At 37.2% G+C, this 23,242-nt stretch overlaps 1 protein-coding gene across 3 annotated transcripts in view; it reads right to left on the bottom strand.

Moving 5' to 3' along the window:
• CENPF (centromere protein F) overlaps positions 1-23,242 on the bottom strand; it is an 81,129-nt gene that overhangs the window by 18,551 nt on the left and 39,336 nt on the right. For all 3 annotated transcript variants that reach the window (XM_077157807.1, XM_077157809.1, XM_077157808.1), the window contains exons 11-14: positions 19,136-19,271; positions 14,052-17,437; positions 10,011-12,857; positions 448-600 (exon numbers count right to left, since the gene is read on the bottom strand). In XM_077157807.1, coding sequence (XP_077013922.1) covers positions 448-600; positions 10,011-12,857; positions 14,052-17,437; positions 19,136-19,271 — 6,522 coding nt within the window. The remainder of the gene's footprint in view (positions 1-447; positions 601-10,010; positions 12,858-14,051; positions 17,438-19,135; positions 19,272-23,242) is intronic.

Below are 23,242 nucleotides of genomic sequence, written 5' to 3'. Positions count from 1 at the left end.
GGTTGCTCTAATTTTACATTTTACTGTGACTTGCCGTCTATTACTTTTTTTGTTTTCAATGCATCTGTCTAACAGCATTCTGGTTTTTAATCTACGGCAGGCTAGGAAAGTAGATAAATCTGTTGAAGCTGCATAAAATCAATTTCTAATGTGACTTAATAAAGTAAGAAGGGGACTCTTCCATTAAAAAATTTTTAAAATATTTTAAAAAGACTCCATGTATTTTCATGTGTTCAGGGGCTTCTCAGGATTGCTTTTAGGCCCATGACAGTGCTGGATGTCTGAGAATACTGCAAATCTTATCATGACATAAACTCAGATTATTTTCTTTCAAAAGATACAGATTTGGTACATTGCAGAACTTAACAAAAAGAAAAAAAGAAACAGAGAAACAAGAACACACACTAAATTATCAGTGTGTCATGCATCTGTCACTAAGAAACTTACTTTGCTGCTCTTTACTTCTTCTAACATTAATTTTATTTCTTCGGTTAATCTGTTTTTCTCTCCACTAAATTCTTCTTTCAACTCTGTAATTTTTTGTTCCAACTCATGCATTTCTCGCTGCAGTTCAGTTTCCTTTGCAGTCATTGTGTTTACCTGAAATTTAATCTTGCATTAGGATCTCCTTATGATTGGCTGTTTGAGTCAAATTAATCACTCTGACACAAAACATTCATGACATTTATTTTAACTTTAAAAGATAAAACAGCATCGGGATAATCCTTGCTTTACTAATCCTCAACTAATTTACTCAACGAAAATTCTCCAAAGCTATTGATAAGCTTACCTTTTCTCTTCAGTAAAGGTTTAATGGACAACATCAATAAAGGAATGAGAAGGAAAAATATTACTAAGTCTTGAAATCCTACATGAAGTTATTGTTTTAAATTGAAAATCAAAGCATACCATATGAGACAGCTTCTTAAGATTTTTATCTGTTCCTAGATCTCTGGAAATTCCCCATTGCATACTGTAAGAAACATAGCTATGATAAGTTAAAACTAGTCAAAGCTTAGTGTTTGCATTTGTTCCCTGAAATTGAAGAGTCTGGTATAGAGTACCTATTCATCTCTATGGTCACTGCCATCTCTCTCTTTTTTAAAAAATAATTAATTTATTTATTTAAAAAAATTAACAAATAAAAACATTAACATACGATCATTCCATTCTACATATATAATCAGTAATTCTCAATATCATCACATAGTTGCATATTCATCATTTCTTAGTACATTTGCATCAATTCAGAAAAAGAAATAAGACAACAGAAAAAGAAATAAAGCGAAAACAGAAAAAAAAAAAGATTATACATACCATACCCCTTACCCCTCGCTTTCATTGATCACTAGCATTTCAAATTAAATTTATTTTAACATCTGTTCCCCCTATTCCTTATTTTTATTCCATATGTTCTACTCATCTGTTGACATGGTTGATAAAAGGAGCATCAGACACAAGGTTTTCACAGTCACACAGTCACATTGTGAAAGCTATATCATTATTCAATCATCATCAAGAAATATGGGTACTGGAACACAGCTCTACATTTTCAGGCAGCTCCCTCCAGCCTCTCCATTACATCCTGAATAACAAGGTGATATCTACTTTATGTATAAGAATAACTTCCAGGATAACCTCTCGACTCTGTTTGGAATCTCTCAGCCTTTGATACTTTGTCTCATTTCACTCTTCCCCCTTTTGGTTGAGAAGGTTTTCTCAATCCCTTGATGCTGAGTTTCAGCTCATTCTAGGGTTTTTCTCAATCCCTTGATGCTGAGTCTCAGCTCATTCCAGGATTTCTGTCCCACGTTGCCAGGAAGGTCCACACCCCTGGGAGTCATGTCCCACGTAGACAGGGGGAGGGTGGTGAGTCTGTTTGTTGTGTTGGCTGGAGAGAGAGGCCACATCTGAGCCACAAAAGAGGCTCTCCTGGGGGAGATTCTTAGGCCTAGATTTTAAGTAGACTTGACCTATTCTTTGTGGGGTTAAGTTTCATATGAACAAACTCCAAGACTGGGGGCTCAGCCTATAGCTCTGGTTGCCCACACTGCTTGTGAGAACATCAAGAATTCAACTTGGGGAAGTTGAGATTTCCCCCATTCTCACCATTCCCCGAAGGGAACTTTGCAAATACTTTTCCACTCACTTGATCAAATCACTCTGGGATTTATCGGGGCATCACTCTGGACAAACCAACAAAATCTCATGTTCTATACAAAGTTCCATGTACTTAAGGTGTTCAACCAACTATCTACATAAGTTATATTAGGAGATGCACTAGTCCAAGTATAAATTTGTACCAAATAAACATTTTTTGCTTTAGTCTCACACATAAGTTAAAATTTTAAAATATTAATTACCGTCTATTTTCAGCACCCTACAATAATGACACTCTTTTGTTCTTCCTCATGCAAAAACATTTTTAAATTTTGTACATTTAGTCACTATCATTATATACTCTAGGCATTCCTAGATTATACCATCTCAATCTTTATCGTCTTTCTTTGTGATTTCATTTATGCCCCAGCCCTCCTCCACCATTCTCATATGCAGCTTCATTCAGTGTTTTAACACAATTACATTACAGTTAGGCAATATTGTGCTGTCCATTTCTGAGTTTTTATATCCAGTCCTGTTGCACAATCTGTATCCCTTCAGCTCCAATTACCCAATATCTCACCCTATTTCTATCTCCTGATGGTCTGTTACCAATGAAATATTCCAAGTTTATTCACTAATGTCAGTTCATATCAGTGAGACCATACAGTATTTGTCCTTTTGTTTTTGGCTAATCTCACTCAGCATAATGTCCTCAAGATCCATCCATGTTATTACATATTTCATAACTTTATTCTGTCTTACAGCTGCATAATATTCCATTGTATGTATATACCAGTTTATTACTGCCATCTCTTGCAGGCTGTACATAAACCTGAGTTCTTGAAAAATAACAGCTATGATCAATGGCACTTTATGGGTACTGTCATTTTCTTTTAGTATTTCTTGAGCAAAAATTTAATTTGTAGGAATTCACTTTAATAATTGAGCCTCTTTAAGTCCCTTGAGGGACTGGAGAAAAAAATATAGAACTATTAAACTTTACCACTGGGGAAACTCCCAATACTCTCTCAAACATGAGGGACTCCCAAGTCAATAGGCCAAGCTCTTAATCTTGAGGCTTGTTCATATGAAGCTTATTTCTGTAGCAAAAAAGCTAAGGCTACCTATAGTTATGCCTAAGAGTTACTTCCAGGAAACCTCTTTTGTTGCTCAGATGTAGCCTCTAAGCCCAACTCTCCCCGACAACATGGGACATGACTCCCCGGAATGAGCCTGGCCCTGGCTCTGTGGGATTGATATTGACAACGCCTTCCTGACCAAAAGGGAAAAGAAATGTAACAAAATAAGGTATCAGTGGCCAAGAGAGTTCAAATAAAATCAATAGGCTAGACTTCCGGGTCAAGATGGCAGCTTAACAACGTGCGCGTTTCAGTTCATCCTCCAGAACAACTATTAAATAACCAGAAACAGTACAGAACAGTTCCTGGGGCCACATCAGTTACCAGACACACAGCGTACCCCAGTCTGGACCAGCTGGACCGGCTATGAGCACCCCCCCAAACCGTGAGTTCCCAAAGCTGCTGCAGCGGCCAGCGCCCCTCCCCCACAGGCCGCTTCCCAGAGGGGAAAGGAAAGGACTTTACCAGCAGCAGGGACTAGGCACAATCAAACACCAATTATGGAACTAATTAACAAATTCTGACTACAAAAAATAGGCCCCCAGCTTAGGTGAACCTGAACAAAGCGGAGGTTGCTCATTTTTGCCCCGGTGCCAAGGGGGCAGGAATGACAGAAAAAGGGGAGAAAAAAAGAAAGAAACAGAGGTTTTTGTACTGTGTATCTACAAAGGCTTGACTGCCTCTGGATACAGCAGCAGGACTTTTCAGGCTGCAACTGCCCCAAGCATAGGCAGAAGTGAGCTCTTTTGGGGGCTTGTCTGGAGCTTGTGCCTTCCCCAGGGGGAGGATGAAGCCCCACCCAGGTGGAATCCCTCCATCAAGGAATTCAGACACCAGGGCTTGGTAATTTGAAGCCATTAAAACCAGCCTACAACCAGCAGGGAGAGTCTGCCAAAGGTAAAGGTACTGCATCATCTTATGCTGGTGGGACCTGCAGTCAGACAAGTGCCACACACAGGGCAGGATAAGAAAAACAGAGTCCAGAGACTTCACAGGAAAGTCTTTCAACCTGCGGGGTCTCACCCTCATGGAAACCAACGGAGGTGACTCTTTCCTCCTGATAGGAGGCCAGTTTGGTCCGGAAAAATTTGGCTGGGGTCTATAATATCTAAGTAGACCCTCCTAAAGTGTGTGTGGTGGGGGGAAGGCACCACACAAGCAGGGCAAGAAACAAGAAAACAAGAACTGAAAAATTCTCCTCTGTTAAACAAAACTTAAGCTGGAGGTCCAGATAAAGCTGAATGGAATGTCAAAGAACAGATAGACAACAAATTCATCCAGCAAGAAAACCCTAGATAAAAGAGGTGATGGCAATCTCCAGAATAAACTAATTACGGTAATTAAATGCCTAGACACCAGCAAAAAATAACAAATCACACTAGGAAAATTGAACATATGGCCCAGTCAAAGGAACAAACCAACAATTCAAATGACATAGAGGAGCTGAAACAATTAATTCAGAATGTATGAACAGACATGGAAAACCTCATCAAAAACCAAATCAATGAATTGAGGGGTGATATAAAGAAGGTAAGGAAAGAACAAAAAGAAGAAACTGAAAGTCTGAAAAAACAAATCACAGAATTTATGGGAATGAAAGACACAGTAGAAGAGATGAAAAAAAACAATAGAAACCTACAATGGTAGATTTCGAGAGACAGAACATAGGATTTCTGAGCTGGTGGACGGAACATCTGAAATCCGACAAGAAACAGAAACTATAGGGAAAAAAATGGAAAAATATGAGCAGGGACTCAGGGAATTAAAAGACAATATGAAGCACACGAATATACGTGTTGTGGGTATCCCAGAAGGAGAAGAGAAGGGAAAAGGAGGAGAAAAACTAATGGAGGAAATTATCACTGAAAATTTCCCAACTCTTATGAAAGAATTAAAATTACAGATCCAAGAAGTGCAGCGTACCCCAAAGAGAATAGATCCAAATAGACATACACCAAGACATTTAATAATCAGAATGTCAGAGGTCAAAGAGAAAGAGAGGATCTTGAAAGCAGCAAGAGAAAAGCAATCCATCACATACAAGGGAAGCCCAATAAGACTATGCGCAGATCTCTCAGCAGAAACCATGGAGGTGAGAAGACAGTGGGATAATATATTTAAATTATTAAAAGAGAAAAACTGACAACCAAGAATTCTATATCCAGCAAAAATGTCCTTCAAAAATGAGGGAGAAATTAAAACATTTTCAGACAAAAAATCACTGAGAGAATTTGTGACCAGGAGACCAGCTCTGCAAGAAATACTAGAGACAGATACGAAGACAGAAGAGAGAGGTGTGGAGAAGAGTGTAGAAAGGAAGACTATGGGTAAAGGTAAAAAAAAAAAGGAAAATTAGATATGACATATAAAATCCAGAAGGCAAAACAGTAGAAGAAAGTACTACCCATGCAGTAATAACACTGGATGTTAATGGATTAAACTCTCCAATCAAAAGACACGGTCTGGCAGAATGGATTAAAAAACAGGACCCATCTATATGCTGTCTCTACTCAAAGGACACGAGGCAAGGACACAAATGGACATGTACACACCAATGTTTATAGCAGCATTATTAACAATTACCAAGAGATGGAAACAGCCAAAATGTCCATCAACAGAGAGTTGGCTAAACAAACTGTGACATTTAAATAAGATGGAATATTAGGCAGCTGTCAGACAGAATAAAGTTATGACATATGTAACAACATGAATGAACCTTAAGGACATTACGCTGAGTGTGATTAGCCAGAAACAAAAGGACAAATACTGTATGGGCTCACTGATATGAACTGACATTAGTGAATAAACTTGGAATATTTCCTTGGTAACAGAGACCATCAGGAGATAGAAATAGGGTGAGATATTGGGTAATTGGAGCTGAAGGGATACAGATTGTGCAACAGGACTGAATATAAAATCTCAGAAATGGACAGCACAATACTACCTAACTGCAATGTAATTATGTTAAAATATTGAATGAAGCAGCATGTGAGAATGATAGAGGGAGGAGGGCTGGGGGCATAAATGAAATCAGAAAGAAAGATAGATGGTAAAGATCGAGATGGTATAATCTAGGAATGCCTAGAGTGTATAATAATAGTGAAATGTACAATGTACAAATTTTAAAAATGTTTTTGCATGAGGAAGAACAAACGAATGTCATTATTGCAGGGTGCTGAAAATAGATGATAATTAATACTTTAAAATGTCACCTTATGTGTGAGACTAAAGCAAAAAATGTTTATTTGTTACAAAATTTATATTTTGACTAGAGCATTTCCTAATATAACTCATGTAGATAGTTTGATTGAATGTCATAAGTACTTGGAATCTCAGGTAGGATATGAGATTTTGTTGGTTTGTCCAGAGTGATGCCCCGATGAATCCCAGAGTGATTTGATCAGTGACTGGAAAAGTATTTGCAAGCCCCCTTCAGGGAATGGTGAGAGTGGGGAGAAATGCAACATCCCCAAGTTGAATTCTTGATATTCTCACAAGCAGTGTGGACAACCAAAGCTACCCAGTCTTGGGGTTTGTTCACATGAAACTTAACCCCACAAAAGATAGGTCAAGTCTACTTAAAATTTAGGACTAAGAGTCACCCCCAAGAGAGCCTCTTTTGTTGCTCAGATGTGGCCTCTCTCTCCAGCCAATATGATGAGCAGTCTCACCACCCTCCCCCTCTCTGCATGGGACATGACTCCCAGGGGTGTGGACCTTCCTGACAACGTGGGACAAAGATCCTGGAATGAGCTGAGACTCAGCATCAAAGGACTGAGAAAAACCTTAGAATGAGCTGAGAATTAACATCAAGGGATTGAAACTTCTCAACCAAAAGGGGGAAGACTGAAATGAGACTAAGTGTCAAAGGCTGAGAGATTCCAAACAGAGTTGAGAGGTTATCCTGGAGGTTATTCCTATGCATTAAGTAGGTATCACCTTGTTGTTCAAGATGTAGTGGAGAGGCTAGAGGGAATTGCCTGAAAATGTAGTGCTGTGTTCCAGTAGCCATGTTTCTTGATGATGATTGAACAATGACATAGCTTTCACAATGAGACTCTGTGAATGTGAAAACCTTATGTCTGATGCTCATTTTAGCTACTATATCAACAGAAGAGTAGAACATATGGAATAAAAATAAATAATAGGGGGAACAAATGTTAAAATAAATTCAGTTTGAAATAGTGGTAAATGAAAGCGAGGGGTAAGGGGTATGGTACGTATAGTTTTTTTTCTCTATTATCATGTTATTTCTTTTTCTGTTATCTAAATTGATACAAATGTACTAAGAAATGATGAATATGCAACTATGTGATGATATTAAGACTTACTGATTATATATGTAGAATGGAATGATTTCTAAATTTTTTTTTGTTAATTTTTTTTAGTAAAAAAAAAATTTTTTTTTTTTAAAAAAGATGTAGTGGAGAGGTTGGAGGGAACTGCCTAAAAATATAGAGCTGTGTTCCAGTAGCCATGTTTCTTGATGACGATTAAACAATGATAGAGCTTTCACAATGAGACTCTGTGAATGTGAAAACCTTGTGTCTGATGCTCCTTTTAGCTACTATATCAACAGAAGAGTAGAACATATGGAATAAAAATAAACAATAGGGGGAACAAATGTTAAAATAAATTTAGTTTGAAATGCTAGTGGTAAATGAAAGCGAGGGGTAAGGGGTATGGTATATATAATCTTTTTTTCTCTCTATCGTTCTATTTCTTTTTCTGTTGTCTTTTTATTTCTTTTTCTAAATCGATGAAACGTTCTAAGAAATGATGAATATGCAACTATGTGATGATATTAAGAATTACTGATTGTATTTGTAGAATGGAATGATATCTTAATGTTTTGTTAATTTTTTTTAATTAATAAAAAAAGTTGAAAAAAAAAATCAAGAGGCTATTCTGGAGGCTACTCTTACAGGAGTTTTAGCTAGATATTGCTGATTACCATGAGTTTGCCAAACTCCAACCAAAACCATTCCTGCTAATCCTAAAAAACAACCAGGGCTCTCTCTATCTGAGTGAGATTCTATCAAGGTTTTACTTTCCAGTGAACGATTACTTTCCAGAAGCCTATAACCTCCAGATGGTTCCTAGACAAGATAAGTCCTGAAACCCAGAGGGGCTGGCCTCTCCAACACTAGCTCCATCCCCCTACCCCATATTATTGATACCCCTTTCCAACATGAAAGAGCTAGAATGTGCCTAGCCCAAATACCACTAAAGATTGGGAGAAGGCTCAAAGAAGAAAGAGGAGTATTACAGAGAAGATAGGATTTAACAAATGAGTATGACTGCTAAATCATTATATTGGTGTTTCTTTTAGTCTCCAGTGTCTCAGAGCAGCTAGAAGCAAAAACCTAAACTTGTGGAACTGTAATCCATACCAAACTTTGAAATCTGTTTACTTGTTACAATGTACTTTGAAATTTATTGCTTTATTGTATATATGTTATATTTCACAATAAAACATATTTTAAAAATAATAATAATTGAGTCTCTTGATCATAGATCTTCCCTTTAATCATCAGCTAACAAAGCAGGAGGCTGTACCAAGAGAAGGTACAGACAAAAAGAGGGGACGAGGGCAAGAAATTCCGAGGACACACCCTGGGAGCTATGAGTGTTTTGTTGGCTACAATTACATCAGTATCTACAAGTTATTTTTCCTAAAAGCCGCAATACAAAAATGAAAAAAATGGGGGAGGGTGAGTGATGGGAGAGAGGGCTCTGGTTCTGACCAGTAAGGTGTCATATTAAAAACTCGAGCCATCTCTCTCTCTCATCCAACATGACAAGCAAATTCACTGCTCTCTCCCTCTCTCCGTGGGACATGACTCCCAGGGGTGTAAACCTTCCTGGCAATGTGGGACAGAAATCCTAGAATAAGCTGGGACTCAATATCAAGGAATTGAGAAAACCTTCTAGACCAAAAGGGGGGAGAGTGAAATGAGACAAAATAAAGTGTCAATGGCTGAGAGATTGCAGAGTCGAGAGGTTATCCTGGAGGTTATTCTTACGCGTAATATAGGTATCGCCTTTTTAGTTAAGGTGTAATGGAGAGGCTGGAGGGAACTGCCTGAAAATGTAGAGCTGTGTTCCAGCAGCCATGTTTCTTGAAGATGACTGTATAATGATATAGCTTTTGCAATGTGACTGTGTGATTGTGAAAACCTTGTGTCTAATACTCCTTTTATCTACCTTATTGACAGACGAGTGGAACATATGGATTAAAAATAAATGAATGGTGGGGGGAAACAAATGTTGAAATAGATTTAGTAAATTGAAATGCTAGTGATCAAAGGGAGGGGTAAGGGGTATGGTATGTATGATTTTTTTTCTGTTTTCTTTTTATTTCTTTTTCTGAATTCATGCAAGTGTTCTAAGAAACGATCATGATGAATATACAACTATGTGATGATATTGTGAGTTACTGATATATATGTAGAATGGAAGGATCATATGGTAGGAATGTTTGTGTTCCTATGCTGATATGTTTAATAAATAAAATAAATTAAAAAAAAAAAACTCGGGCCAATCCATGGGAGGGTCCCATGTGACCATGTATCACAGTAGAAAATCACTATCATGGAACACTCTCAATGCCCCCCCACAGTTAAACTCCCCACAAATTTAAAGCCTGTACAAAGTTTAGTATAATAAAGCAAACTGTCTAGAAGGACAGATACTTCACAGAGTGGAAGTGTGTACCCCCCAACTTCATGACTACATATTTAAATGTAAATAGATTAAGCCACTTACCTTTTCAACAAAGGAAATTTTTTCCATTTTGGTCAATTCAAGCTCATTCTCTAGATCCTTGTAAGAATTCTGCAGCATTTCTAAGTTGTATTGCAAAGTGTCATTTTTGGATTGCAGCACTTGGATCTTCTGTTCCAATTCTGCTGTCAGATTTCCCAGTTCTGTTTTTTGCTTCTTCCAAAGTTGCTGCTCTCCTTCCACCTGGGACAGTTTAGAGGTGAGCTGCTCTTGGTCATGAATTTGACTTTTTAGTATACTGATTTCTTCATCCTTCTTCTCCAGTTTCTGTTTGCCATCTTCTACTTCCTGAATGAGGCGATCCACAGATGACTGCAAAATCATATAATTATTCTTGGCTTCTTCAAGCCCTCGTAGTAACTGAGACTTCTCATGCTCAAGAGAATCTACTTGACCGCTCAGATTCTGTTCTTTAGCCTTATATGTCCTTTGGTCAATACACAGAGCTGCTACTTTCTCATTTAGCTCTTTTAATTGTGTCTGAAGCAATTCCACCGCAATTTTAGATTCTTCTTTCATCTGTGCTTTTTCTTGCTCTTTTTCTTGCAGTAGATTTTCAAATGAAGAATTTAATATCTCTAATTCAGATACTCGACCTTGTTCTTTTTGTAATTCTTTTGTCAGATTTTCTTTTTCTGACCTTACAGTGACAAGGTTTAATTCCAGATTTCTCAGGTTTTGGGCCACTTCTTCCATTTTTATTTTTAGGGTCTCTACCTCTGCTTTGGAATTCTCAGCATCGAGCATCACAAGCTGCTGGTGTTTTCCTGATAACTCTAATTCTCTTTCAAGGTTCTCAACTCTATCCTTAAGTAGGTCTGCATTATGCTCACTTTCCTTCAGTTTTTCTAAGACACAAAGCTGCTTCTTTTCACCTGCTTCCATGCAGACTTTCAGCTTTTCAATATGATTTCTTAGCTGACACAATTCTTCTGTTGGTGAGTCCAGACTTTCTGCTCTGGCTGAACAGTTCTCTTGGTCATTACACAAGGCTGCTAATTCCTTATTTAGCTCTTTCAATTGTGTCTGAAACAACTCCACTGCAGCCAGACATTCTTCCTTCACCTGTATTTCCTCTTGCTGTTTTTCTTGCAGCAGATTTTTAAATGAAGACAGTGACATTTCTAATTCAGACACTTGACCTTGTTTTTCTTGCAATTGTCTTGTCAGACTTTCTTCTTTGGACCTTACTGTGCTAAGGTCTAATTCTAAAACTTTCAGGCTTTGGGCCATCTCTTCTAATTTTACTTTTAGCATCTCCACCTCTGCTTTGGAATTCTCAGCATCAAGAATCACAAGTTCTTGGTTTTCCTCTGACATCTGCAATTCCCTTTCAAGGTTCTCAACTTTATCCTTAAGCAAATCAGTGTTACGTTCACTAGCTTTTAGTTTTTGTGAGATGTGGAGCTGCTTCCTCTCATCAGCCTCAATGCGGACTTTTAGCTTTTCAATGCCATTTCTCAGCTGATGTACTTCCTCTTGTGTGGAGTTCAGTCTCCCTACCATCTCACCTTTTTCTATTAATGCAACCTCCAAGGCCTTGGAGACGTTTAGCTTTTCATGTTCTGATTCACTCAATTTGGTCTGCAGGCTTTCTGATTCCCTCACAAGTAATTCTTTCTCTTTATTCAATTCTCTGATTTGGTTTTCCAGCTCATCTCTAACCAGAGACAGTTCCTGTGAATCCCTTTCCAAACGCTGCAGCTGCACCTGGAGATCTGCTTTATCTCTTAACAGCTCACTTCTGTCAGAAGACAAAGTCTGAAGGAGATCTGTTTTCTCCTTTACCTCAGCTTCCGCCACTTGAATGCGATGGAGACACTCACCTTCATGAGTCTCAAGTTCTTGTAATTTTTCCCTCATCTTCTCAGACATCTGATCCAAATCTTTGTTCTCTTTGGACATAGTAGCTAATTCTTCATTAAGCCGGTTCCTCTCAGTTGTGACCACAGATAGTTCTTCTTCCAGGCAGGTTATAATTTTCTGCTTATTTTCATTGTCTTTTACTAAATTTAACTTTTCTGATTGAAATATCTCTAAGTTTGCTTCCATGGACAGGGCATGATGTTTGAAGCTAGTGTTCTCAGATTTGATTCTCTTCAGATCACTTTCCACATCAACAAACTTCTCTTGCCAATTGTCATTCATCTTGGCTACATCATCTTCGATAATTTCACCTGACAATTTATCTGTGCCTAATACTAAATTAGAATTGAGGCCTTCCAAAGATTTTATTCTCTGATGTAATTCCTGATTATCACAAGAGATGGAATCCAATTTTTCACTTAACTCTGATTTTTCTTTCTTAAGACCCTCAACCATTTTTTCCAATTCTATGCATGCTTCCATCTTGGTAGTTAGTTGTGCTTTCTGTAAATCAAGTTTTGAGTCCAACTCTTTTATCTCATTTAGCAAACCTTCAACTTTTTTGTCATGTTCCTCTATTATGTGAAGTAATCGCAAATTCTCATTTGATGTCTCTTTTACCTGCAGTTGGAGATTCTGAATGGTTACCTGATTCTTCAGAAAATCCATAGGTACCAAGGTATTAGGACCAGAAAATGACAAATCAGAAATGCATTCTGAGCAGTCCTGGGTTTTGTCTTTCAACAGAGGTTCACAATTGGTTTCCAAAGACTGCACCCTAGACAATTCTCCTGTAAGTGCATCAGTCTCGGGTATTTCCTCAGTCTCTTGACTCAGGTTTTGCTGAACATCTTTCACACAAATCTGATGAATGCCATGCTTTGATGTTTTATCATTAGGAGTTTTGGGAGTATATTCTCCTGATTCTGTGATGTCACAGCTATCATTTCCACCTCGAATCGCCTGTAATTGTAATATATAACAAGAATGCAAGTCACTTTTCAAGAAGAAACAAAACAGAATAAATAGGCTCAATTATTCCTTCATAGAAATTGGCTTCTTCCCCTGCTAATACATTCTCTTTATGATTAAAATCAAATGGTATATTTTTCTACCACACACTACTCTCTCTCCATTCAATTATTCACTTCAATTAAACAAAAATTCAGTATGTTCCCTCTATGGGCAAGGCACTGTAAAGGTATTCACTATGAAGAAAACCCCTTCAGATGAGTTATTCAATCATATACATTACAACATATTTCAATTTCATGGTTTTTTCTTGCTAGAAATATTCTAGGGAGCCTACATATAAAATTTCTCCTTATGATTACCAAATGAAAAGCTAACAAGTTCCATACAATACATCAGCCTCCATCTTCGGTATTTACTGCATTCTTTAATAAGAGAAGGCAGTAGGCTCACAGATCCAGTGCTTACTATCTGTGTTCTTAGATAAATTATATGTTTGAGAGTCTCACTTTCTCTCAACTGTAAAATGCAGATTTGCTTCTGCTACTACTACTGCAGCCACCTCACGATCTGCTCTCCCTACCTAACAGAGATAAAAGGAATCGAGTGCAACTCATAAACTAAACAATTACTTATCAATAAAGAAAGAAGTGTCTCTTTAAATGACTAGTACCAAGTCATATATTTGCATCATAGCAAAATGCTAAATAGAATATTCAGTAATATACAATAATCTCCTATATTTATCATTATAACTCTATAATATTAAAAATAGTCTGAAAAGGACATGAAAGTTTAATTTCATATCATATTATCATTCATAAACTTTAATTCAACATTTAAGTATGCCTTATTAACTTGCAAAGAATGAAACACATATACATCCTGAAGACCTTCTGACTCCATAAAATACTTTTCTTTCTCCAGGAGATTTTAAAAATGTCTTTAGTAATTTTCCATATAACAGGGTTTAAATCTAGTTATTACAGAAAGTTAGGTCGAAAATAAGGTTTACTTATCATAAAGTTCTTGTTCACTTCGAAATATTTTTAGTATATAGGTTTAATTTCCTTGTCTCCTAAAAATAGTTTTAGAATTAATGTAGACTGAAATTCAGAAAGCACTTAGTGAGTACCTACTATGAATATAAACAGAGGGAAAAAGCACATAAATCCATGTACTTACATCTTCTGTGTCAATGCCGAGCAGAGATCGTGAACTTAAGTCAAGGCCTTGCAGTTGGAGTCGTGCTAATTCGAGCTCAAGTGACAGGTGTTCCGTCTGTTTCTTTTCTGCCGCCAGCTTGGACTCCATCTCCATAGTCACACTTGTCAGCTTCTGTTGCCATTGTTCATTTTCTGACAAATACTGCTTTTTAAGGCTGTCAAGCTCTTTCCTTTCAGAATTTAATAACTGTTCAAGCTCTTGAATTTCCTTATTTTTCATAATCCCTTGACTTTCAATTTTCTCTTCTAGCTTCTTTAGCGACTGCTGGTACATCTCACAGAGGATCTCAAGTTCTTCAGTGCTCCTGACTGGGGTGGTTGGAATTTCTTTGTTGGTTAAACTGTCCTCCAGTAGGCTGCTGTAAGAGACTTCGTCAACATTAGCCTGGTTTGCAGAAACATCTTCTTCCAAATTATTCAAAAGAGATTTTTCTCCTGTCTGGTCTAAAAGATCTCTGTAGAAAGAGGACTCTCCAAAACTGTTAAGACTAATGCTGGCAGTCACACCAGAGAATGACAGTGATAGAAAACGCCCCTCCTCAAGTCCCGATGGCCCCTCCTTTACTACATCACCTTGACCGTCTTTCTGATTCAAAGACAAGATGGAATTTTCAGCTTTTAATGTGTCAACATAGGACTGCAGTTCTGACACCTTGGAGCTCATTAGACAGTGCTGATCATGTAAAATCTTGTGTTCCCTCTGTAAACATGAGAATTTCTCCTGTAATTCAACAAAGTGCATCTGAACTTCTTTGTGTGACAATGTCAAGTGCCTACAGAAATTACTGTCGTCCAAAGGATTCTGCTCATTTTGTTGTTCGCCAAGTTCAGCCTCTGGTGTTTCTTTTGCTAACTCATCTGGGAGAAGACCATTTTCACTATTTAATACTTTGACTTCATTTACTAGTTTCTCTACCTCTTCTGCCATTTTACTAGTTGCTGTGATACATTCTGATCTTGAATCGTTCAGCTCAGATATGAGTCCAAAGTTTTCAACCTGCAATACTTCAAACATTTTTTCCAGCTCAGTCAGCTTGTTCATTGCTGTTTGTAGAGAGCATTGTAGCTGTGCATTGTCATTTTGACTTGTTGACAACTCACGAAGGACTGAAACATACTTTTCTTCTGTATCTATTTCATAGCCATTGGGGTAACTAATATCCTGTGACTGAATGTCTTGCTGCAAATTCCCAGCTTCTAAAGCACCTCTAATAGTCTGTAATTCTTGCTGCAAAGATTCCTTCTCTTTCTTACTTTCCTGAAGTTTTAACTCCATATTTCTTATCACAGCTTCTAACTGTATCAATTGTGCATTACAAATATCTCCAGAAGTGTCTTTAACTTCAAGATCCACCTGAATATTACATTTATACATCTCACTTTCTCTGTTTTTCACAGAGTCCCTAATTGGTTCCAATTCTAGATTTTGATGTTCACACTGAGTCTTTACTACCCTAATTAGGTGTTCATTCTCCTGTAATAAGGCATCAATTTCCTTTTGCTTCTTACTTTGAGCTTCCTTTAAAATCATGATTTCCTGCTTTAAACCATCAGCCTCACTCTTGGCATTGTTTTGGATATCAGTAATCTCAGATCTCAGACCATGCTCCACTGTCCCCCACTCTAGCATTAGATTCTGGTTTCTTTCTTCAGCTAAAGTTAATCTTGTTAAAAATGCTTCACGTTCCCTTACAAATGTTTCCTTTAGCTGCTCCAACTCATTTTTCCTATTTTCACAAACACTCGTGCATTCATTTAGCAAGCATTCTAATTTAGAGTTATTTTCTTGTACTGCTTTGTATTTTTCCTGAAGATCCTCAAATGCATTTCCTGCTTCTTCACATCTTTGTAGTAAAATAAGTTTTTCTTGCTTGTATTGATCAGATAACTCTAAAATGCTTTTCTCTTTCTCATCTATACAATTTGAAAAACTCTCACTTTTTTGTAGTAAGTTCATTTTCTCTTGATTTAGGGTTGCATTAATTTCCTTGAGAGTCCCATTCTCTTGGGTCAGCTCTTCAATTTCTTTCTTATTTAGAGAAATAATGGAGCTCATTTCCTTTTTCTCTGAGCTTAGGGTTTCAGACAAAAGATGTAGCTCCTTTAGAGATTCTTCAAGTAAACAATTGCACTTTTTTAATTCTTGAATTTCTGCTTGCTCAGTTTCTAACTTTTCATTCAACAGTTGCAGCTCTATTTCCTTGGTCTCAAGAGCAACTAAAGTTTCAGCAACTACATTTTCATGAACAGAAGTGTCTTCTTGTAATTTATCAATGCGTTGACTTGTTTCAGCCACAAAATTTTGATGCATCTGCTCTGCTTTAATGAGATTTTCTTCTATTTCTCCTTTGATTTGCACCAACTCTTTACAATGCTGCTGCAGATCTGAATTCATTTGCTTTTGAGACTCTAATGAAAACTCAAGTGAAATGACTCTATTTTGTAGGACAGGTGAATTGTTCATACTTTGGTCTGCTTCTAGCTGGCATTCACTCCTTTCTGAAGGCATGCTTCCCTGTTCTCCAATTATATTTGCAAAGGAATTATTCATTGTGGGCTGCTGTTTAAAAGCTAAAAGGCTTCTTTGATGATCCTCATTCTTCACTGAAGACGAATCTTTGGATTTTAACAGATCTCTGAAGCTCTCATATTCAGCACGCAAGTCTTGGTAACGTTGATCTTTGTTCATTATTTCAGTTGACAGTATCTGAAGCTTGTGTTCTAGCTCTTCAACTTGTCTAGTGAGCTGAGAAATTTTCAAACACATGTTTTCACTTTCCTTCATATGTTTCTGGTCTGAGAACTCAGCTTTCTGCTGTAGTTCCACATAAGCTTGTTTCTGTGCCTCTACCTCCAAACTCTTGCTGTCTATCATATTATGAAGGTTTCTGACCTCCACACTTAGATTTTCTCTTTCCATTTCCGTCATTTTTAGTCTCTCATTGAATTCAAGACTTTTTATTTGTTGGGTCTTGAGACAAGTTTCCAAATGATTAATTTTACTCTGTAAACTTTCTTTTTCTGATTCTATTTGATTTAAAAGTTGTTCTTTTTCACTATTCCAACGAGAAAACAGGGTTTTCTCTTCTTTCAGTTCTTCATATTGTTTCTTTTTTAATTCCAAAGCACTCAGAAAAGACTGCGATTCTTTCTCTGTTCTGCTTAATTTATCGTTCAGTTGTTCAATGTGATGCTCCCTTTTCTTTAAAAGGTCTTGAGAACAATCGCGTTGTTTTTCCAGATCAGCCAAGGCAAGCTTCAATTTCTCTAGAGTCGAAGAGTTTTCTTTTTGATTTATTTTTTCTTGAAGATCTCTTAACACAGCTTCCTGAGAAGTATTCTTAACTATAAAAAAAAAAATCAATGTTTTTAATATATTTTTTCCTACAAGAATTCTTAAAAAAAAAAAGGCCCAACTCTTAGCGTCTTAGGCTCTGTAAAAATTGGCACTGTTGCCAGGATGCCTCCTAGAAACCTGATAATTATTTAAATTGATAGACAGACATAAAGAAAAATAGTCATCTTAAGTATGCAATACATTTATTAATCTTCTTTTCAAGTGGCTTAATAAACTAATGTTGTATAAATACCAAGGATTATTTTCCCAAAACACTTAAAACTCTTTTCTCTTTTTTTGTATATGTTTATATATTTATCCCCCCCACACACACACACACACTTTTAAAATACTTATTCAAAGAGAAAAAATTGGGAGATTGGCAGCACTGAAATAGAAATAACCCATTTTGCTCCAGAGTAATTCCAAAGTTCCAGAAAAAGTAAATAACTACAACTTTCCCATTTTTGGCAAAAAAAAATCCACAAGATTAGGTTTATGTAGAAGAGTAAACAATAGACCTCTTAAGGGCCTATATGTGAGTACTGTTGATGAACAGTTATCTACCCACCTCCCAGCCCTCACAGTAAGGTGTTATCTATGAATATGAGAATCCCATGGAAGCTTTTAAAATGTCATTACTGCCTTGTTTTCTGCCCAGTAACTTATCTCTACCCCAGGGCCTCTCCTACTTGAGAAAGCCACTATGCTTTTATTAAGCAGTGATGGAAAGGTTTCATATTCCTCAAGTATGTTGGGGAGAAAAGAGTGGAGAAACTCAAGAGTAGATGATAAAGATGTTACATTAAATGGAAACAATATAAATTTGAATACACTATGCTCAATCTACCTACTGAGAATCGACCGTTCTATATAGAAAGCTCCAAAATGGCTATCAAACCACGGGGCTTGTGAGTGCCTCAAACAATGACACTGGTGACCAACACTGAAAAATACCCAAATGTTTTCTTTTCTTATAGTTATCCTCCAAGGAAGCTGAAAATTGACATTTCTAACCAGCTACTATGAAAAAACTGAAAACTGTCTTAGGAAGACTAGAATTTAAAGAAGAAAATAGTCAAAGGGAAGTGTAACTCACATTTTGCAGGTCAGTGTTAAAAGAAATCCTAGATGTGCCAATACCCCAGATAGGTAAGAAAATAAATATAAGTAAAAAGCATACGGCACAAACATACAAGTGGGAAACTAATGTTGGGTTCGTTTGGTGTGTATTATAAAATTCGTTGGCTTTCAAATAAGGAAATAAAATCATTCAGTCAAGTGAGATATCAAAAATGAATGTCATTAAGAGCTTGGAAAACATGCATTTGATATAGGTTTTTACCCATCTGAAGGGAAATGGGAACGAGTGGGGAGATGAGCTTCTGTATGTAACTCACCAACACGCTTGAGACCCAAAGAACGGTACTCTGGGGGGAGAGACAGCACTGACAATTTGGTTTTGTGGGGGAAATATTTACCCTCCTGGTTTCAAAGAGCTGAAAACCAGGCATTTGGGGACTCAATATGTTTCCATTAAAAAAAAAGTATCCAACAATCACTCTGGAAACTAAAAAATGAGAGAGGAAAACGCTTTCTCCACCTCAAATACTGACAGATTCAAAGAACCTTCTCCAATGTGTTAATATCAAACCCTCTTCATGAGAACAATAGTTTAAGGAAAAACTCTAAAACACTAAGCTCACCTTTCAACTCTTCTGCAAAAGTCTGGCTTTGATTTAAACACTGTTTGACCTTCTTGAGTTCTTCCTCCAGGTGGCAGACTTCCTTGGCCCTTTGCTCAGACTGTCTCTTGAGAAGGTTGTTTTCCATGCTCATTTCCTAAAACACACACTCAGTTATAATCTAAACAAAAACTCAAACAAATTAGGACTTCGGCTTTAATAAGGGTCCCTAATGGAACTGCTTGCTTATCTCACAAGGGGATGAATCACACTTACCCTTTGAGTACTTAATGAAGTTAAGCATCCTTACTGCAATCAAATAATTATACAATGGAAGTCAAAGAAAGCAAAAACAAAGTCCCAAATCTGATCACTTTTTTCCCCTCAAGAAATATAAATTTCTTTGAACTTTCTGGCTGTCAACATGCTTGTGGCAAAATTAGTTCATAAGGAAAATCTTATTTACAAGATACTCAAGAGAGAAATTGCATGTTCCAATCACTCCTGAACAATCAAATGTACAAAATCTATGAAAATGCCCCCTCTGAGAAGGGGGGAAAATTTTTGAATCTTAAAGAAACCATTAAGACCATCCTCCAAAACCCTATAGCACTGTTAGGAAACAGTGCAAATATGTGACATGTTAATGTAAAAACTTCCAGTGACAAATCTCCATTTCCTTTTCAATGCAAAACCATCTTAATGGTGACTTTTTAAATATATTTTTATTGAGAAATCTTCACACACATACATTCCATACATGGTGCACAATCAGTGGCTCACAATATCCTCACATAGTTGTGGATTCATCACCATGATCATTTTTTAGAACATTTGTATCACTCTAGAAAAAGATATTTTAAAAGTTTAGGAAAAGCTCATACAGCCCATACCCCTTACCCCTCCCTCTCACCGACCACAAGTACTTCCATCTATCCAAGTTATTTTACCTCTTATTCCCACTATTATTTATTTACTTTCTATCTATTTTATTTTACTCATCTGTCCATATTAAGGGTCAGCCTTATGGAGATGCCTTTATTGGTAAAACTACGGTCAACAAATGTTTAATCAAGAAAATCTACAATATGCAGGATTCTGCTGGACATTCTGAAAGATGCAATGTGAATAAAAGTGCCCCTACCCTCAAAGTGGATAGTTCCCAATAGGAGAAGATGTGATACTGGTAATTTAATACATATTGAGATGTGCTAGCTTCTTTGTGTTATGGAAAAATGAGAGGGATGGTGCACAGAAGAAAGAATTAACTCCAGATGTGGGGACTTGCGTTTTCATGGTGAAAACAGGTTCTCTGACAACTTAATAAAACGAAGTATCCACATACCAATGTGCAATAACACAGCAGAGGCATATGCCATGCCATTCTACTATCTAGGGAAACCTGTCTATTTTTCTTAATCTTAAAACCAAGTAATATGTGGATGCCAAATAAAAACACTATTGCTTACTAACCATATATGACTCACATAATAAATACTATAATTCCTCTATTTATATTCCTCAACCGGTCCTCCAACTTTGAATGATTTTATAACTGATGAGACTCTCATTCTAGATCAGCCACGGGTGTTGGCATCTATCATTATAAACTAATAGAATGAAGCACTTCACATTCTTGAAAAAGAAAACACATATTTTTAAAAATGAAGAAGAGCAGGATTGCTAAGTCATTATATTGATATTCCTTTTAGTATCCAGTATCTTAGACAGCTAGAAGTAAAAAACTAAAATTGTGGAATTGTAAGCCATACTAAACTCTGAAATTGTTCTACAACTAATTGTTGCAATGTGCTTTGAAATTTATTGCTTTTATGGATACATGTTATTTTTCACAAAAAAGAAAAAAAGTCAATTATGGTGATAAACGTACAGCTATATGATGATACTGTGGACCACTGTACACTTTGGGCGATTACATGGTATGTGAATATATTATATATATATCAATTTAAAAATTTTTTTTAATTTAATTTATACACACACACACACACACACACAAACACACACAATTCTTTGTTGACTTAGCAGAAAGAACTTCTTTAAAACCGCACTTCCAAAAACTATGAAATGCCCCCTCTGGGAAGGGGGGAAATTTTTTTGAATCTTAAAGAAACCATTAAGACCATCCTCCAAAACCCTATAGCACTGTTAGAAAACAGATGGCCCTGGCAATGCTGTGCTGGAAGGCTGCCTTCAATTATCAGTCTGGTTACTACCAGCAGATGGGCACCGATGCTGCAAAGCCAAATTCAAGAAGGGGGAGAATCTGGCTAGCGGAAAGTACTTGAAAAGTTGCTGGCAGTGATTCTCTTCGTGTATATACGTTCATTTCATCATTAAAATACACAGAACCTGCTGTAGTTACACTCCTCCATCTCTGTCCTAATCCTGACTCCCATTTGCTAACTAAACAACACTCGATCAAATGAAGATGTCAATCAGAACTAAAGTGCAGCTCCACCTGAACTGGAGTACTTTCACAAAGGGTAACAGAGCATTATTAGGGTATTTTTTTCCCCAAAATAGAACATTAGCCAGACCTCTAGGATCAAGTGTTAAGATCAGCTGAATGAGCTCAACATGAAAGTTTTGCTAGATTTTAACCACCTCATTCTGACTCGGCATTTTATTCTGTAACTTATACTTTCTTACCATAAAAGAATTAATAAAATCAAATGACATCTACATCTAGAGGCTTTACAAGAAAGCTGGGAAGACATCGTGTCTCAATGAAGCTGGGCAGGTGATAATACAAAAGAAAGGGGATAAGCAGAGGAGGGAGGGAAGTCACAAGGGGTGAGGGAGGGTGAGCAAGCATTTGTTTGTGTCAGTTGGTCTCCTTCTGTCTCTGTCCACAGTGGAGACATTCAAATGAAAAAACAAACTCACTGGAAAGATTAATATGTCTTTCTCTATTCTGGCATTAGCTCTGTAAATATTTGTTTCTAATGAAGAAATGTTCAGCCAATCCTGGGACCCAGCAGGCTTATAATACTATGGCTATGATCACCCCAAGAATTTTAAAAGGCTGGAATTTTTAGAAAATGAACAGCTGAAAATGGATCTGTAGGCTGCCATCCGTCAGCAATTAGTTTTCTGCGAGGCTACAGGCACTTAAGTCTTGATTAGGTAGCTCGTTATCAACAATGAGTTAAGCACACAAGGATTTATCCTCCTAGGCATCTCTTGCATCCTCACATGATTAGCAAAATTAGGCACTACTCTGGAAAAGCACAACAAAAATCCCCATAATCGTAAGCCAGCATTAGAGCTTAGCAAGCAATTCCACCCAGATCAACTTTGGTTTAGGAGTGGCGAGGGAAGCATCATTTCCTGGGGCCAGACAAAACAAGTATCAGTTACTGTGTGGCATTTCATGATCCCATCCATGAACGAAGTATAAAATGTCCCCTGCTAGGGTGAAGTCTATATTGTCAAAAAGGGATAGATGCAGAGAGATGGGTTTTCCCCTTCCACTTCATCGTACTTGCCTGCCAGCCCAAACTCCTGTGAGGACCTGGCGTCATACAGACCCCTATGTGTAGAAGAGTCCCCGGGCTGGCGTTCCTGATCTTGACTATGAAATGAAGGCATTTTATTGCCCAGCCCAAAGCTATTGGATGCTAGATGCTGGCACTGGACGCTAAATGAATAGCTTACCTAAAACTTACATTTACTTTCATACTAAATGTTAACTTTACCCTTGATTGGGCCATTAAATCATGTTTCCAGGACTGAAAATTTCTCATTGTAAACATCATATTAATTTACCAAACATGGACAAGGAAAATTTCAGTACAAATGTCACATTATTTCAGCATCCAAAACCTATAAACATGCTAAAATTGTTGGTATTTATGATACAGAAAGTTACCCAGAGTAATAGAATGAGAAAACAGGCAAAATTTTAATGTTTAGAGGAAACCCAAAGGCACCATCACTCTCTGTGCCTATGGGTGACAGCAAACAATGGCAACATCCTAAGGCCATAGCAGCTGTCAAGACCAATGCAACTAACGGGGACCTACAACAACAACCTGCATTTCCTGAGCACTTAACATGCTGCACATTGGGCTAAGCACTTCACACACGATGTTTAATTTAATC

The sequence above is a fragment of the Tamandua tetradactyla genome, chromosome 4 (assembly GCF_023851605.1).
Source record: "Tamandua tetradactyla isolate mTamTet1 chromosome 4, mTamTet1.pri, whole genome shotgun sequence".
Taxonomy (NCBI): Eukaryota; Metazoa; Chordata; class Mammalia; order Pilosa; family Myrmecophagidae; genus Tamandua; species Tamandua tetradactyla.
This window is presented reverse-complemented; position numbering and strand designations above follow the sequence as displayed.